Raw genomic sequence first — 18,708 nt, forward strand, 5'->3', positions numbered from 1 at the left:
ATCTTTTTCTAAAGATGACTCATTATTATTATTATTATTATTATCATTATTATTATTATTATTATTATTATGATGATGATGATGATGTGTATATTTGTTTGATTCATTGATTGCAACCAAATGAAGTCATGTGAATGGTATGGAAATGTAATGAATAATGTGGGTCATATTGCATTCAACATTCTTCTTAAACTGCATTCTGTCAGATGATTTAAAGATTCAAAAATCTTATGCATATAAAGAAGAGAAGAACCCTTATTCACAAATGAATCATTTCAAGTTGGCTTTATCTCAAAAGGGTCTGAATTATTTGTGGGTACACCCTTTAATCTTTAATCTCTTTTAGATATATATAACTATTGGAGCTTTTTGGGTGTTTAAATAAGCGGGTTCGACTTTTTGTTGCAAACTAACGGTTGTTTTTTTTATTTATGAAAATAGCACCGCTATGGCTTGCAAGGTTGAACAGATATAATCACAAGGGTTGTCGCGTAGGGGTTGAGGCCAGGGAAATTGGTGGAATATCCCATCTGCTCTGGATTCGATTCCAGACGTCCATAACACTTGTGGCTATTGAGTTTGTCAGGGATGTTGTCTTACAGTTGCAATTGCCGAGATTAGTTGGGGCAAAGCCTGAGATACCCCTCCAAAAAAGGTTGAAAAAGCTCTATTTTGCTTGCCATAAGCTAGTTTTTGAAAAACTACTTCAAGTAGCGTTTCAGTAGGTTGACAAGCGTTTTTTTCCACTTTTTTCACCCCAACTATACCTTTTATGGTTTTCCAATTAAATTTTCAACATGTCAGTTTACATTGTCATATAACTGATACAGCTAGTTTTTACCAAATATGACTAGTTTATCAGCTAAACAGCTAACCTTTCGGCTAGTTTGCCAAACGTAGTCATGGTAGGTGGCACTTTTTTCGAAACTCAATTATTCTTGCAAAGTTTAATGTCCTTTTAGCATTTTTGCAAGAACAATCGTTTTTTTTTTGTCGTTAAAAACGCCAAGTCTAAAGGTTCGAAAATCAATCATTGGTTTCAATTACCTTTTAGACCCATATGAAGTTATGTCAAGATGATCAAATTTCAATCCAAAATCATGAAATTTGAGGTGATCATGATGGGATTGTGTCATTAGCTTTAGAAATATTAGGGGTTGTGATTGTTCTTGAAATCTTGGAAAAAATTGGAAGATTTGTGATAAGGATTTTGGAAATTTTGGATACAGCCAAGAAGAAGGTATTGGGTTTTCGAAGATTTGTGATAAAGATTTAAGAAGAATGCTGGAACCCGAGCTTTATTCGTCGCGGATATTTTCACATTTTCGAGAAGAAAGTGGCGATGAAGAGCTTTCGGTTCTTCCTAGGCATACGAAAGTTATTGTGACGGGAAACAATCGAACGAAATCTGTTTTGGTCGGTCTACAAGGCGTCGTGAAGAAGGCTGTTGGCCTCGGTGGCTGGCATTGGCTGGTACTCCCTTAACTCGTTTCTTGATTTTTAGTTCAATTATAAAGATTTACGAAATGGAGGAATGGAGGGAAAGAGCGTTGTTTCATGTAGAATGAATGGCATCGTAAATCGTTTGTAAGTTTATTTCCCCGTGCCATGTTCGTTGTTTTCTAGGTTCTGAAGAATGGAGTGGAAGTGAAGCTGCAACGGAATGCTTTGAGTGTTCTTGAACCCCCTACGGGTCACGAAGAAGATGGCGATTACGAATTCGACAATTCTAGTTGTGGCTCTGACGTTGGCGAAAAAGACAATTTCTTTGGTAAGTTTAGACCAAGAATTCCATGATATAAGACCAAGCCTCGGGGCTCCTCCCTATAGGTTGCCGGTTCGAGTTTTTAGATGTCAAGACTTGATAGGCTCATTTTATACTTAACTGCAAGTAGACCAGATATGCCACTGAGGATTTTTTCGACTGCCCTGTTAGAGTCTGTAGATGTTAAGATTTACAGAGGCAAACTCGCTTTTATACTTAAGTCAAGTAGACTAGATATCAGGGCCAAGGCACTGAGGATTTTCCAGACTATTATCCTCATGTTATGCTTAAGGCACTGAGGATTTTTCAGACTGTTATCCTCGGGGCCTCCGAGGATTTTTTAGACTTACCACTGAAGATTTTCGTGACTGTTATCTTCAGGGTCCCATTGGGATATTCAGTTCCTTCAATCTATTCATTTGGAACCCATTTTCTCCCTTTTAACTTGCTCTACAATTTTGGTGGCAGCCGCTACTATGGAGTTCAATAAACCGAGCAAGCCTAGAGTTCGCTACGCAAAACCGTGGGGTCCATCTCCGTCAACAAAGCCTATTAATCGTACGAGTTGCCGAGAAGCGCAATCCAATATCCATCCATATTATCCGGTAAGTAGAAAAGAAAATACCAATTTTTATAGCTTTCTTGAAAACACACTTATTTTTCAAGAAACACAATCAAGATGTACATTTGACTTTTGAGGTCAAACATATATATTTCCAACACAAATCAAATGATCAAATATTCGAACTTTTGAGAAATTTCGGCAAGCAGAATAAACTTTATGAACGTATGCTCCGGGGTATCCGTTGCAATTTGTAAAATTGCAACGGAATCCATGGAAACGGCGATATGAGAATTCGTATGTTTGACTTTGACCTAAATGGTCGAATTGCGTAAGTAGGAAACATGAACCATCTTCTTGCAAATTGCAATGCATTCGTTAAATTTCTTGGTTTTTTCGTGTGTTAATCCGAGCAGAAAGTCAACTTTGCGAAGCTTGGAACCAACACGTTGTGGCGATATTATAGCACCTTCAACCTTGTAAGTCGGATACAATCTTTACTCGATCTCGTTACAAGATCTTGTAATAGAAAGAAAAGGGTAAAATGCATCAAACTGCAATCGAGTTTGTCCTAGTTCCTATTCTTAGCGAACCACGTTTTAAAATTTCCTATTTTTTTTTTCTTATTTTCACCTGTAACCTGCTAAAGTTGTAACATTTGATGACGTGGATATCAAGTTAATTGTCCACTTTGTTGTTACCATGTAAACGAGTATCCATGTCATTAAATTTTACAAGATTGGTAGGTTACAAATAAAGAAAATAAGAAAAAATAAGAAATCTTTGTTACTCCCTCCATCCCAAAATAAACGTCCACAATAAAAATGACACTTTTACCCTTAATAATCAAGAAAACTTTTTTTCATCTCATAATTGAGGGTAAAATGGGAAAGTGGACACTTATTCTTTTGACAAACTAAAATAGAATGTGAACACTTGTTTTGGGATGAAGGAAGTATATTAAATGTTTTCTCCATCCCAAAATAAGTGTCTACATTACTATTTTAGTTTGTTCCAAAATAAATGTCAAACTTTCAACAGTAAATCTCCATGTTCCCATTTTACCCTAAGGTGGATAAAATTTCTCTCTGTATAATTAAGGGTAAATTTTTATCCATGTGCCTTTTTTACTGTGGACATTTATTTTGGGACAGAGAGAGTAGGAACTAAACCGAACTTTCTTACTTTTTGATGCATTTCACCCTAGGAAAAGAACATTCAGCCCGAGGGGGGGGGGGGGTCTTCACACAGACAACCGCTCTACTCTTTTGAGTACAGACATTTGCATACATTTTATCCCCAGACCCTACTTCCCAGTGAGATATATTGGGTATATCTGGTTTATTCAATATCTCATTGTGGAAATGATTTCATCTTTTTATAGGGAAACATTCAGCCTAATCCAACAAAGGAACAACTGGTTGATGCCATCCAAAAGCATTTTGCTTCACAGGTATCTCAAACACAATTTTTAGGGTATAGGGTTTAGGGTTTATTATGAAGGTGATTGATCTGTGTGTGTTTGAATGCAACAGCGAGTGAGTGAACTTGAAGTGATAATGGAGTTCATTCATGCTGCAAAAAGAGAGAAATCCAGAAGAACAAACAGTAGGGATCGAAGTTGAGGAGATCCGTGTGCGCTTTGTTTGTATAATCTAATCGTACACATATATCCTTGTTTTAGTGTACGCTAACCAACCCCGATTTAGCTCTTACTTACGAACCAAGTAACCCTAGAGATAGGAAACCTTGATCGTCAAGCAACCAATTCGACATTCGTTGCTTCATTTGTAACCCTGTAATATTTGCCCTATCTCGGTCTATAAAGTCCAAGTTCGTAGCTCTATTTTGCATCGTTTTAGGTGTTGAATGTGTAAATTAATAGCATCTATTGGAGTTTTGCGAGTAAATTTTCCAAAAAAGGGTATTGTTAAATGTGAGAAATTAGGATAATCATCGAATCAACCTTATTGCAGGAGTGTGGATGGGAAATTGTCCAAATAGTCATTTTGCATATCCTTGTTCACTTTATTATACCCGTTCTTCTACTCAATTGACTGAATAGTCAAGATTTTGCAAGTAACATTTTAGCAGCTTAATAAAATATACTATTTAACACCTTTGCAAGTTGTTGAAGTGCTACTTGCTAAATTATGATGTAGAGGTGTCAGTTTTGCAACTTGCTAAAGTGCTACTTTCCATGTCAGTATATGCAAGTAGCACTTTAGCAACTTGCTAAAGTGTTATTTTATGAATATCAAATTTATAAAGGCATGTTTCACAAGTTATTAAAATGCTATTTACAAAATCTTAGACTGTTTCAATCGAGTAGAAAAATGGTTATAAATATGAACTAGGAGGGTCTAGAATGGCTAACGAAGAGAATTACCATAAAATAGTTTGTTAAAATATTAAATACATTAATATTCTAATTCTACTAGAAGGATACTCGTGCAATGCAACGAGATACATATCGATTTTTTAGTTTTTTATATTCTCTATCTCTATCAATATTATAACACGATTTTATATGGCTTTAAGAAAATGATAATGTTTTTATGTTTGAATAAAAAATAAATTTAAAGATCTCATAAAAAAACTTGAAAAAAGATATTGATATTAAAATCAAATTAACTATTTCTTTAATTGAATTTTTTTATTATAATTTAATAACGAAGTAATTTATTTCGGGTTTAATAATATAATTTTTTTATAAAGATAATAATTAAGTATTCTCTTGAATGTTAATGATTATCCTAATTATATTTTAGATTTTTTATATTTAAAATGAAATATTTAACCTATATTTGATTATGTTTATATGTAGTTAGTTACACAAATTCAAAATGAAACTTTAATAAATTGTACTTACGTACAATTTGCTTGTAATTTTGAATTTTAAATAATATGTATCAATAAACAGTACTTCATGTATAAAAAATGGTTTTTAAGAGTTTTTTTTTTATCATAAACTAACGAAGTTTAATACAATTTCTTTTTAAATTTTAAAAATGGCTCTAAAATGGGACAGAACAAAAGGCTCAAATTACAGCATGCAGAACCATGGAGTTTCCGTGGGAAAATAATGAAGGAAATATGAATCAACCTCTGAGGAGAGTTTCAAGGGCTTCAAAGAATAATGGAGCCATTTCAGGGCTTGGAGATTTGATGGCACACTTAAGTCCCGGAACACCGATGACGGCCGTAAGTTCGATCAAGAACGGAATTGCTCTCGGGATTTTGGCAGAGAGATATAAAACATCTTGATTCTCGTTCTTACGTTTGGCAACGAAGAACATGTTGGAAGAACCCAACTGCTCTATGATTTCATCCACGCTGTTGGTCACGATGCCTGGAATGTCCCTTGAGACCTCGCTGGAATCGGGTAGGGACTTCCATGTCTGAAAATAACAGTTGCAAAAATGTCGGATACTGATGAAATCAACAAACAACTACTGATTCTGTTCCAAAATAAGTGTCCACTTTCAAAAGTTAAATGTCTACGTTCCAAAATAAGTGTCCTAAAGTCAAAGGCACCGTCTGATTTGCGGGATTTGATAGGATTTGGAATTGAGTTCCATTCCAATCCTGTGTTTGGTTTAGAGAAAAGTGTGGATTCAAAATTATAGAATATTTTAATAATATAATTAATGTTGAAATCTCTAAAATAAAGAATCTGTTAGGGAGTCTTTGGTTCACATAATGAAATTTGATGGAATTGGAATCCATCAACGGAATTTGACTTTGAAGAAATTGGAATAGAATTTGACCACGCGTTTGGTTGGTAGGAATTGGAAAGTCTATCAATAGAACTGGAACAATCGTCTTTGTATGGACTATCCCACCCATCGCCCTGCCCACACCCTACCAACCACCATTATACCAAGAAATGATGAATTCATTAACTCGTGGAATTCAATGGAATTTGAAAGATTCCATCAATTTTAAGAAATGAACCGAACAAAGGAATTGGAATCTGGTCAAAAAAATTTGTCATTCTAATTCCATCAAATTCCATCGAATTCCGCAAACCAAACGGCCCAGTTGAATGTAATTTAGAGATTTTAACTTTTGATTCTTTATTTTAAAGAAATTATAGAGAATCTCTTGGAGATGTTCTAACAACATATCTATTCCCAGAAGAAGGGGAAACTTTTTCATCTGGGGTCAAATCAAATAAAAATCACGTGTACCCAAACTTACTACAATCTCTCTCTATCCCATCAATCAACTCTTAACACGTCATTATTTTATTTTATTATCATTTTATTCTCTCTTCAATAAAGTAATGATGTGTCAGAGGTTGATTGGTGGACAGGAAGGGGGCATGGAGTTTGGGGATAAGTGGTATACGGATAAGTGCTTTGTATACGGGTCAAACTTACTACTTCTCCAAAATCAGATTTAGGGGGTGTTTGGGATTGCTTATAAAAACAACTTATTGACTTATTCCGGTGTGACACCGGTAATAAGCACTTTTGAGTGTTTGGATAAACAACTTAAACTGGTAATAAAGAGTTTTTGAAGAAGTTAAACCATTCTAACTTATAATAAGTTAATAAGGACTTTTTGTAGAAAAACATAAGTTGTTTCAAATAAGCAATCCCAAACACCCCCTTAATGTGTTATGTAACAGATTTAACACCAATGTGATGTAAAAATTTGATGTAATTACCAAAAAATCATGAAAATAGTCGAAAAAGATGGTTTTTTTTATCACAAAAATCAAATTGCACAGAGGAGTGTATACAGAAAACTCAAAGAGTTATGTTACCTCGAGGAAGGTAGATCGTTCCATTCTTCCATCCTCCATGAACAACACAAGTAACGATATTCTATCGTTGAAGTACCATACAGGCTGTTGATTGTTCTTTATCGCAACCTGCAAAACCGAGTTTGGTGGACCTGGGGCTATATTCTGGAACAAAACCATAGGAAGAAGGGTTCTTGCGGTTGTTCCTGGTTGAACTTGTAGGACCTGAATAAAAATAGATTTGGTTCAAAATCAACAAGAAAATGCAGCGAGAAACCAAAGGGTCATTGGAACAGCGTTATCCAGGTTACAAGGTTCAAATTTCACCAAAGACGAGGAGCATGTGTAAGTATATAAATAGGGAAAAGTCTAAAAAAACCAAAAAAATGTCTAGAGACTTGATCGCTCAAAATATGAAAGTCCGTTAGTTTTCGTTTTTTGGATTTTCCCATGATTTTACCGCATTAACCAGGGTTATAGGAGGGAAAAGTCAAAAAAAAAACCAAAAAATGTCCAGGGACTTGATCGCTCAAATTATGAAAGTCCGTTTGTTTTTCTGGATTTTCCCATGATTTTACCACATTAACCAGGTTTACAGGACAAAAAAGTCTGAAAAGAAGCCAAAAAAGGTCATAGGACTTGATCGCTCAAAATATGAAAGTCCGTTGGGTTTTTTTCGGGATTTTCCCCATGATTTTACCACATTAACCAGGTTTATAGGAGGGAAAAGTCTGAAAAAGAACCCAAAAAATGTCCAGGGACTTGATCGCTAAAAATATGAAAGTCCATTGTTTTTTCTTCCGACTTTCCCATGATTTTATGGCATTAACCAGGTTATAGGAGGGAAAGGTCCGGAAAAAAAACCCAAAAAATGTCCAGGGACTTGATCGCTCAAATGACAAATTATGAAAGTCAATTGGTTTCTTTTTTCCAGATTTTCCCCATGATTTCACCGCATTAACCAGGTTTATAGGAGGGAAAAGTCAGAGAAAACCCAAAAAAAACCAGGGACTTGATCGCTCAAAACATGAAAGTCTGTTGGTTTTTTCTTCTTCTGATTTTTCCCATGATTTTACCACATTAACCGGTTTTATAGGTCAAAATGATCAATTTGTTCGGTTGCAGTAAGTGCAAGGATTTAGTTTGGGAAAATTGTCCAAGAACTTAATTGCTCAAAATATGAAAGTCCATCAGGTTCTTTTTCAGACTTTTCCCATATAATTATTATATAATATAAAAAAAAGATGCAGAGGGAAGGATAGAGGGATATTGCAGTCCAATAGTAGGCACCTGGAGTGGTCCACCTGCTGCTAGACCAAATGTATTCTTGTTGAACTGAATCATAAATCCATCCAGTGGGATGTTTGTGTTGTTCTCAAACATTAAACTGTAAAATATCTGACCATCTCTTCGTACCAGCTGTGCACCAATTTCTAGACCTTGACCAGTTGCCGCTGGTAATAGAATAGGTAGAGGTGGCCTGGGATAGTACAAAACAGTTTGTGAATTCGTGCACACATAATTTGGTATTTTATGCTAAAGTTACTATAAAGCCACGCGCAAAATGCATCAAAATGCAACAAAGTTTGCGTTAGTTCCTATTTAGTAAAGAGTTGTTTTTTTTCTCAGTCGATGCTATAAGGTTTCAAATTTTCCTATTCTTTACCCCACTTTACCTCTTAACATGTTGATTTTGTAACATTTGATGACATGGATGTTAAGTTTATCGTCCATTGAACATTTCACAAACGGGTATCCACATCATCAAATGTTACAATATCAATAGGTTGGGTCAGGTTCAGGGGAAAACTGGAAAAAAATGTAAAACTGAGGAACACCCGGAGGAACACCCGGGTAACCGTTCATCTGAAGGATATGCACATGTGCATGCAAGTAATTTGTAAGCAATTTGTCCAGTATGCACATGTGTGTAACATGTGCACGTGCATAAAAACCAAGAAACAACTTCAATTACTTGTATGCACATGTGCATACTATCCAGATGAATGGTTACCATGTTCCTCCGTTTTTCATTTTTTGGGGGGTTTGCCCCTGAACCTCCCTCTCAACAGGTTACTAGTCAGTGGGTACAAAATGGAAAATTTTAAAACTTAAGTTACATTGATCGGGAAAAAAAATCGTCACACTAAATAGGAACTAAAAAGACTTTACTGCATTTTGATACATTTTCCCCATAAGCCAATGACGTTTTATCACCAGTCTTTGACACTTACCCTGTAGTAGGCGTTGCAGGCTGATCAACTGAGACAATAGCATTATCATCACCACCATCGAGACCCATAAGATCAAGTAAATCTGGCACCGGAGCAAGAGCGGCAGGTACAGTAGTTGGCAGCATAGCTGCAGCATAAGGAGATGCGCCTGAAGTAGGCAGTGGTGGTGCACTATTATCAGCAACCAGTGTAGATGATGACTCGGGATACCCACCTCCGATTCCATCAGGGAATTCTTCCTCTTCTGTTTTCTGAACAGTTCTCACGCGGGTTATGAATGCTTCAGGGGGTTTGTGATACACGGAGGATAAAGTAGCGATGTTTGCAAGAAGCTCATCAAGGAGGGATGAATCCAATTGATTTGAATCATCACTGATCACTGGCTTCTCAGCTAGCACGATGTCTTTAGCAGCCTAATATATATATAATGCAAGTCATCAGAATATAAGGATCTACAAGTCCCGACACATTGAAGGAACCAAGAAGCAAAAGATATCTAATGGATGAACAAGGAGAAAAACACAAGCCTCTTGGGCCATGTTTGGCAACCATAAGCTAGCTTATTTTTTGAGCTTACTAAAGAAAACCCCATTTAGTTGGACATAAGCTAGCTTTTCAAACCGCTATTTCAAGTAGTGTTTCAATAAGCTAAGGGCTTTTTTCTATTTTTTCCCAATTATGCCCCTTGTATGTTTCAATTAATTTTTCAACATGTTCCTTTTACATTGTCTTCAAGCTTATCAACTAGTTTTTACCAAACATGACTAGTTTTTCAGCCGGCTTATCACCTGAGAGCTACCTTAGAGCATCTCCAATCGATTCTCCAAAATGGAGAAAATAGAGATTTTAGGCAATTTTTTGCTCCAAAACTTTCTGGAAAATGGAGAAAGTAGGAAAGAAAGTGAATTTCTCCAAATTTGGAGAACTCCCCAAAAATGATTACCATGAGAGATAAATATTCTTTTATTATATTCCACCAATAAAAAACCTTGAAATTAAATATTTAGGAGAGAGAAATAATATTTTATTAAATGTATGAAATATTTTAATAATATAATTAATGGTGTAATCTCCAAAATGGAGAAGCTGTTGGAGTTGAATGCAATTCTTTTTAGAGATTTTGAATTTTGATTCTCTATTTTGGAGAACCTTTGGGAAACTGTTGGTGATGCTCTAATTAGCCAACAACTAGCTCTTCAACTATCAGCTAACTTATCGGCCATCAACTATTATTTCGGCTAACAGCTAGCTTTCAGCTAGTTTGCCAAACATAGCCTCAGTTCCCCTAGATTTAACATTTAAGCAAGACAAAGATCATTGTTTCTCAATGATGCAAAAAAACTATGTAGGTTTTAAGAAAGGTAAATAAGATGTCTTAAAACGTTTGATATGGAAAAGGATGGCCTAGATTTTTGGATTAAATTTTTTAAAGGTTCCAAAGTGACAACTGTGAGAATACATAGAACCCCCAGACCACTCTCCAAAAGAGCCCTTTTGGAAGGGGAGGTTCCAACATATATACAGGAGAAATGGTCCAAGTCTAGCCGATGAGGGACTCCAACACGCCCCCTACAACGAAGGCTACATGGACACAGATTGTCCTGGAGTATCGAGAGGGGGCTAACCACAGTGCTGGGTCCCTAGAGTGGCAGACCTTGTCTATGAAACCATGTGAGAATATGTGGAACCCCTAGATCACTCTAAAAGACTCCTTAAGGAGGAAAGGGAGGTTCCAACATATATATAGGAGAAATGGTCCAAGTCTAGCCGTTGTGGGACTCCAACAACAACAATGGAACGTATGAGCTTAATGTCATCAGAAGATAGCATGAAGTAGCTTGATGAATACGAACCTCAGGGTCGGTTGAAAGAAGACGCCAATATATGTAAGCACGATCTCGCAGATCTGGATTGTCAGTCTCCACAGTGGCATTATTCAAAACAACCTACAAAGACAACTATATATTTAAACCAGATCCAGCTATATAGATATACAGAAGAAGTTTCACACAAAAACTCATCATTGATATTTTGAACTTACAAGTAAAAATGTTTAGCACAAGTGTTGTTGTAATGGACACATATTGTCCTTTCATATGATTGATTATAAGATGTGTTATTATCTGATCCCATGAGGAATCAGACCAAAGCAAATACACTGCTTTGTAAATCAGTAAACTAAATGTATCATGTCATAATTTCTTAATGCTCCCAACATAAAGTAATGCATGCAAAAGAGTGCAGAAACAAATAGGCATAAGAAGGTAGTGAAGGAAAACTGATCACCAAGTGCAATTGCAAAATGTGAAAAGACTGGGTTTGAGTTATATAGCAAATCTTCCATTATACTGAAGTGTAGAAATTATGGGCATAAGCAGGTGTATGCTATCTTGGCCAAAAGATGCAAATCTTTAACAGAGCCGCAAGGCAAACATGAGGTAAGACCCTGACATTAAGATGTGGCAGTAGCCTTCTCGGACATTTTCCAGGATGCTTCTCAATACACACAAGCATAAAAATATTAGCACAGATCCACAAACAGACATACCTGATGCAAATTAAAGCCATCGAGTCTTTATGTTTAATATGCCCTCATGGAATGAGGTAGAGGTTGTTAATATTTAATTGTTCGTGGTAATGATTATTCGGATAAAATCTTGGATAGTGTATCGGAGAACACTTTCCAAATTCAATATTTMGACCCTTCAAGCCTAAGGTTACACAAAATCTGTATCGGGATAATCCAAACTCTCGCCAACTGAAGACATCAGCTGATGCTCCCACTAAATGTGCAGCAGCTGATGCTGCCGCTCATGGTCATCAGCTGAGACTGATGGTTATGAGCTGCCACTACCGCTCATGGTTATCAGCTGACACTGCCGCTGATACCCATCCACTGCCACCTGCACTGATGAAGTAACTTATGCATACTGTTTCACCAAGGAGGCATATATAAGCGCAGTCTCCTTGACTCCCGCTATATGGTGATCTAAGGTTCAAGGAAGCATACATAAGCGTGCACTCCGCATCACCAAACTTGTCTTAATGCTCTACCTTGAATCTTCTTTTATCTCAAGTCAATCTCAATTACACCAAAATGTCTGATGACACTAAAATCACCAACAAAGGTGCCCATTTCAACCCTTTTTACATGTAAGGAGGTCAATTTGGAGTTGTATTTACTCTAACAGATCAAGTGGGTAAAATGAAAACTTAGCTAAAAAAGGAAACAAGTCTAATGGGTCAAATACTCCAATGGTTGAAAGTCACCTGAAGTGTATTTCAAATGCATACAACCTCCTAATCACTTGCTTAAAAATATGAGATTATATAACGATCTACAACATTCAAAAAGGATTATATAAAAAAATTAGATTATATGACAATATAGTTTTTTAATCATATTTAACACATTAATTATTTACAAAATCCAAAAGAGGACAAATTGCATGTTGACCCTACCCAACCCATTCCAACCCAGTAAAAACTTCCCCTTTTTGACCCAAACTTATTTGACCGATTACCCAACCAGCCCACCCCTTCCATTTTGCCACCTAGCTAATGGATGGACAGATTACTCAAGCGCTCTAGGAGATCAGGACACCTTTTAATTGGTGAAAGGAAGTTAACAATCGTAAAATAGTCATGCGTCGTCCGGTGCAGGGAAGTAAGCAGGTTGTTATTATAAGACAATACGAGGAAAAGGAAACCTGGCTGTGATCTTAAACAAGTGTTTATAGAAAACCAAACCAAACGAACCCTGTATATCCCACACAGAGGCGAGGTCTGGTTGTTTGAAAATACAGAAACACAACCTTATATTCAACAATGTTACCTGAATCATCTGCTGCGGTCCTTCAGTTGGCTTCTTAAGAAAAAGTTTGACTGTGGCCGTCAATAACTGCAATTGAACTTGTGCAGGTTCTTCAGGGAAACTCTCCAGGAAGCTTTCTAGAAGTTCATCAGCATTATCAATTCTTTCAGCATATTCACCAATTATCCAAATCATTGATGCCTGTTAAAAATGATGTTAAAATGACAGCTGGTAAGGTTTCTACTTAGAGCAGAACTCTCAAATTCCACAGTACCTTGGCCTCTGGCTCATCCAAAGTGTCCAAACTCTCACAAAGGGTGGCAATGATGGATTCATAACTGAAGTGAAAATTTAGTTAAGAGAGAAATTTTGAGGTAAAGCTATTAAAATTAGCAGCTTAACAAATGGAGCAACAAAAACTTACGTGTTAGGATATCTTCTAAAAATATCCTTAATGACTATAATAGCTTCTTGAACAACATAATTTACTTTAATTTTGATCAGTTCCAGAAGAACACTAATGCAACGTTCAGCTGCTCTCTCTAACTTGATAGCACAGCGCCCAATAGCACGAACAGCCTTTCTGACAAAATCTACATCTACTTCTGTAGCATATTCTTTAAATTCCAATAATACCTGTGGACATGCACCAGGAGTATCACCATATAGGATACGATCCATTGAACAAATTTATACCAAAGACATAATTAGCTTTAACAGCATTCTAGTCACCTGATCGATATTTCTATCCGAAGCAAGCTTTATCATGATCTCTAACTTCTCCATCTTCACATAAATTGGATCATTGTACTTGCAGAAGAACACCTAGAAAGTAGGTGTGGTTTAGATAATATACCCTAAAACTAATATGAATGCTGGCCGAAAGAAGCAAATGCTAAACCATTATACCTTAATTTCATGGGCAAGGATTGTAGGACGCCTTTGTACAATAAGGTTGATATTCCTTAATGCAACATATTGAATCTCTGGTTCTGCGGAAAGTAAGGTAACAAGAGGAGGAGCCATTTTCTTGCAGAGGTTCCGAATCACATCAGGGCTAGTGATGAGCTCCATTTGTTGAAGTATCATCTTTCAAGGCATAATGCTACAAAGTAAGACTAGAGAAACCAGAACATGAATAAAGGACAGATACATACAAAAAAATAAAGCAAAGCCACCTTAACAGCTGAAAGAACTACAGCACAATTTGCATGTTGTAGTCTTGGAGTGACTCTCTCTACAATATTTTCAGCTTCACGAGCATCAGCTGCCTTGTACTTGGAAAGAGCATCTAAAATGAAAACTTGACCCCACCTGTCATCATGTTTATAGCAACATTTAAGAAACACAAAATAATAACCGATCAAAACATATGACAACAAAAAATACAACATAGTATCTATTTTATAGCACATTTTATTAATAGAGCATTATATCAGAAATCACACTCACTCGGTGCATTCATTTACAGCTGTAAGGAGCTTAGTAAGTGTAGTGCTGGTGATCTCAAAGATGGGTTTACTGCTGTTATCTTGAATTTCTGCAAGAGCAGCGACAGCATTTGCTACAACCATAGGGTTATTGTCAGATATCAAATCCTTGAGAGCTTCCAGAAAACCCCTATCTTCAACTAACTCGGCATTAATGTCATAAAGTTTAGCAACACATATAGCTGCTGTCTTTCGAACATAAGGATCATCATCCTGATAATAAATAACACCGAAGATGCCCATATAGGGGAGTAGAAAGTTAAACCATCTTATAGAACTCTGATTGGCCAATATATTAAAGATTCCAACAACAGAGGGAAATCATGTTACCTTGAGACACCTCTGGAGAGGATCACAAAGATATTCCGTAATTTTATCAACTCGGATGCATCCCATTGTTCGAACAGCTAAAGCGCGAATCAAAGGATTTGGGTCCTGTGAATCCTGTAACATTCATTTAATCCAATTTTATCAGAGATTCCTTATGAAGATTTGAAGTCTTTTACATGATATGTTTAAGATATTCGAAGAACAAAAAATTAAAAGACAACACACATTTAATTCATACAACCTTGATTCATTTCACCTAAGAATTTCATGAACGTTTGAAAATCGATTAAATCAGCCCTGATACATCTTAGATTCATGAGAGAGAGATTTATCCACTTGATTTGAAAAATAATGCCAAAAAAAGAGTTGCTTTGATGTTCAAGTGGTGAAGCAAATTATGAAGATGCTAGTAGTTTTTTCAGTGCTAGGTTCATGTCCCAGGTGCTATCACGTAGAAAGCAAGATCCCATACTGATAGACTTAAACAACTCAATGGAGAAAATAAAGTATGTGCATAAAGAAGGCCCCCTATGCATTAAATCTTTAATAAGGACTCTAATAAGAATTTCAATCCATAATAATCACATTCAGAAGATAGGTTGCTCTGAAGACCGGTTGACTATAAACCACAATGGCTGAATTAATTCAAATTGTTTCTCTGATAGCTCTAGTTTGGGGTCCATTATGGTGCAGTAGCATTGCAGCACTTTAATTCAAAACATTCAGTTTTCCAGGCGTCTGGTGGCATAACAAAATTTGTAGAATTACCAACTTATGGAAGAAAAGAAAAACACGTTTGGTTGACAAACCATCAACAAACTTGTGCTCTATATATCAAATGAACTATGTTTGATGATAACAAGAAGTATGGAAACGCAATATACAAAGATATTACAAATTTACAATCTTGAATGCAAAACATAAGTAAGAATGAGCTGGAAGTCTAGAGAACATCCATCCTAAGACAACAATTCCAAGTGACAAAGGAAGTAGAATCCAAGGGTTTAGCTCATAAATAGTTAAGAACATTTTATGTTGACTGAAGACCAAAGTTGATGGCGCATCTTATTTATACAAACTATAGTCATGAAGAAGGAAAGAGTACAAGCAATCCATGCTTATTACACTAGTTAGATGATCAACTCGAAAGGATGCATAAATAAAATTTTCAGCAATGGATCACCTAAGTAAAGTAGTGAAAAGAATGCCACCAAAGACATAATAGTTATAATCAAGTAATCAACAGCATGATTTGGCCAAATCATTCTCTTTTCATGTAAAGTTTTGCAGATCACCTAAGTAATGATCGAAGTAAGCAACTGATCTCTCAACGCAAACATATTTTAGTTACTTTATTAATTCACTTGTGACATAGAACGATTATACAGGAACATGCACATTGCACAGCATGAATATATCACATTCACCAATGATAAAACTCTAAAAGGTGCAAGCATTTAGTAAATGTGAAAACAGAGCTTCTCCTACTTCTTGCCTTCACAAAAGTATTCACTGCAAGTATTGCCAGGTCAGGTTGACTTTTAGCATAATTGATGAGATACAGGTAAACAAGCTTTTTGAGCTCCAAATTTTCTGTCTGCATACAGTTCAGAACATCCGTGAAGAGCGATGAAACATCCTTCCCAACAGTCATAGCAGCAATCACCTTTTTAACAGCATCTTTTCTCTTATCCTGGATGGCAGAAGACATACATCAAGTTATTGAGCTAAAAGGACCTAAAATAAGCCATTGTTATGCAGTATCCAGTCACTAAGGTCTAAGGCTTCATATTCGCATGCACATATAATATATTAACTACTAAATCTGTAAGGTATTAATGTCAAATTCCATTTATGGATACTTGGAGGGTGGGAAAACTATTTCTTTTATCAGGATTAAAGGCCCTTTTAATGTGTGATCGTCTTCATTCTTTCCTACCCTAACCAGCTTGGAATAAAAGCTCGTATTGCTGTTGTGTTATGTTCATGGAACCCAATGACCAAAAGAACAGCATGTATTAGTTACTTGTATATATCTCCTCAGTGAATTACTGGATATGGTACTTTCCATCCATCCCTACTAGCTGAACAGCATTTTAATAATAACTCCATCTCTGCACAGTTTCGTGTAAGCATGTGCATGTAGCAATGGTAAGCATCAGTTGCTACTTGCAAACAACATGCCTTAGTTTCTATCAAATGATACTTTTTCTGTTGCACCTTTTGACTTGATTCACTTTGACGAATGGGGACCTTCTCCTCATCCCACCATTGGGGGATCCAGATAGTGTTATATCCCTTGATGATCATATTGCTACATCTGGATCTACCACGTCATATTGAAAAGTAGGTCTGAAATTCCTCAGATTTACATGAATTTTTTGCACACATGATTCTCACTCAATTTCTGAAACCAATCAAAGCTTTTTGTGCTGATAATTCCATGGAATATAAAGAACGTTCCCTTCTTGAGTTCTTCCCCAACAAGGCACTTTATCATAACACACCTATCCTAGCACATTACAACAAAATGGTTGTGTTAAACATAAACACGGACACAGTTCTTACCCTCTTAAGATCATCGAAATGCTGAATGGTTCTGGGGTGAAGCAGCTCTCTCAGCTGTGTACACCATCAATCAACATCCCACACCCATTCTTCTAAACAAGTCTCCATATGAAACTTTGTATGGCATTCTTCCTGCTTATGATCTTCTAACAGTATAGGGATGTACGTGTTTCATCTGCCTTCAATCTCATAAACACACCAAACTTGAACACCGTTTTAAGTCTATGCTTCTTTGGATTCGACATTGAACATAATAGATATAGGTGTTCAGACAAGACAATAAGCCAATAAATGCCCAACACAGAAAATAACAACCAGCTGAGAAAGTACATACAAGTCCCTGAACAAACACTGTATTACTCCCACGTCCCTATATAGTATATACTCTCTGGAATTGCTCAACATTCATCCTTTTTTCTCCTAATAGAATCAAGCCCAGGAATTTACCAATGCACCTTGTTAGATTTTATGCAACCAAATCAACAGAAGCTCCAATAAACAACTTGAAATTGACCTAATGGATTGATGACATATCACAGTTATAGATCTGATAACACAACTGGCACAATTACGAGAGTTTCAAGGGCATCAAAATGCAAACGAACGAATTTATATGAATTGCATCTATTCCATCACCGGATCAGTATGCGCATCTATATATAGGATATGTAGATATATAATCAAGTGTATATCATGTATGTATAACGAAAAATCAAATGCAAAACCTTGTACTGAGAATTGAGCTCTTCTTTAAGCTCAGGGATTTCTCCTTTTTTAGTTGTGGAGAAGTACTTCGAATCGTGTCCACTCATCTCTGCCGATGATCGGAGTCGGCAACGGCGACTTGACGGAGGAAGAGAATTTGAGGGAGTTTGAATGGAAGAGGTGTGATTTGATGAAAACGGGAACTTTCAAAAGTCCAAACGAAAATGATAACGGATTTAAACCCGACCCGTATGGGTAACCCGCTCCATAATCCGGTTATGTATAAATAGTTCCATTAAGAGGCAACCTCTGAATCGTTAAGAGGTGAATTTTGTTTGGCAAAAAAAATATGTTTTTTAATGGTTCTAAAACCCTCTGAATGATTTTGTATCATGGATCTCCCTTAACCATTAAAAGCCCTAATTTCATTGTACATAATTATCAAACAATTATATTTCATTTTGCATCATAACATGATAGCCTCTTA

At 36.2% G+C, this 18,708-nt stretch overlaps 2 protein-coding genes across 2 annotated transcripts; one reads left to right on the top strand and one right to left on the bottom strand.

The window, feature by feature from the left end:
- Positions 1-258: 258 nt before the first annotated feature.
- Positions 259-4,173, top strand: LOC112529728. The gene is made up of 8 exons (XM_025141103.1): positions 259-316; positions 442-655; positions 1,230-1,473; positions 1,627-1,771; positions 2,234-2,370; positions 2,744-2,806; positions 3,712-3,780; positions 3,863-4,173. Exons 3-8 carry the CDS (start codon positions 1,282-1,284, stop codon positions 3,950-3,952), a joined length of 696 nt encoding a protein of 231 aa, XP_024996871.1. The 5' UTR covers positions 259-316; positions 442-655; positions 1,230-1,281; the 3' UTR covers positions 3,953-4,173.
- A 1,114-nt stretch (positions 4,174-5,287) lies between these two features.
- Positions 5,288-18,368, bottom strand: LOC112529822 (beta-adaptin-like protein C). The gene is made up of 15 exons (XM_025141229.1): positions 18,242-18,368; positions 16,444-16,641; positions 14,949-15,062; positions 14,581-14,831; positions 14,307-14,442; positions 14,038-14,217; positions 13,861-13,953; positions 13,553-13,764; positions 13,403-13,466; positions 13,150-13,329; positions 11,168-11,260; positions 9,315-9,727; positions 8,371-8,560; positions 7,102-7,305; positions 5,288-5,728 (listed from the first exon to the last, which is right to left on the bottom strand). The coding sequence occupies exons 1-15, from the start codon at positions 18,326-18,328 to the stop codon at positions 5,429-5,431; spliced, it is 2,715 nt and encodes a 904-aa protein (XP_024996997.1). The 5' UTR covers positions 18,329-18,368; the 3' UTR covers positions 5,288-5,428.
- Between the last annotated feature and the right edge of the window lie 340 nt (positions 18,369-18,708).

This window comes from Cynara cardunculus, assembly GCF_001531365.2.
Source record: "Cynara cardunculus var. scolymus isolate 2C chromosome LG 16, CcrdV1, whole genome shotgun sequence".
NCBI lineage: Eukaryota > Viridiplantae > Streptophyta > Magnoliopsida > Asterales > Asteraceae > Cynara > Cynara cardunculus.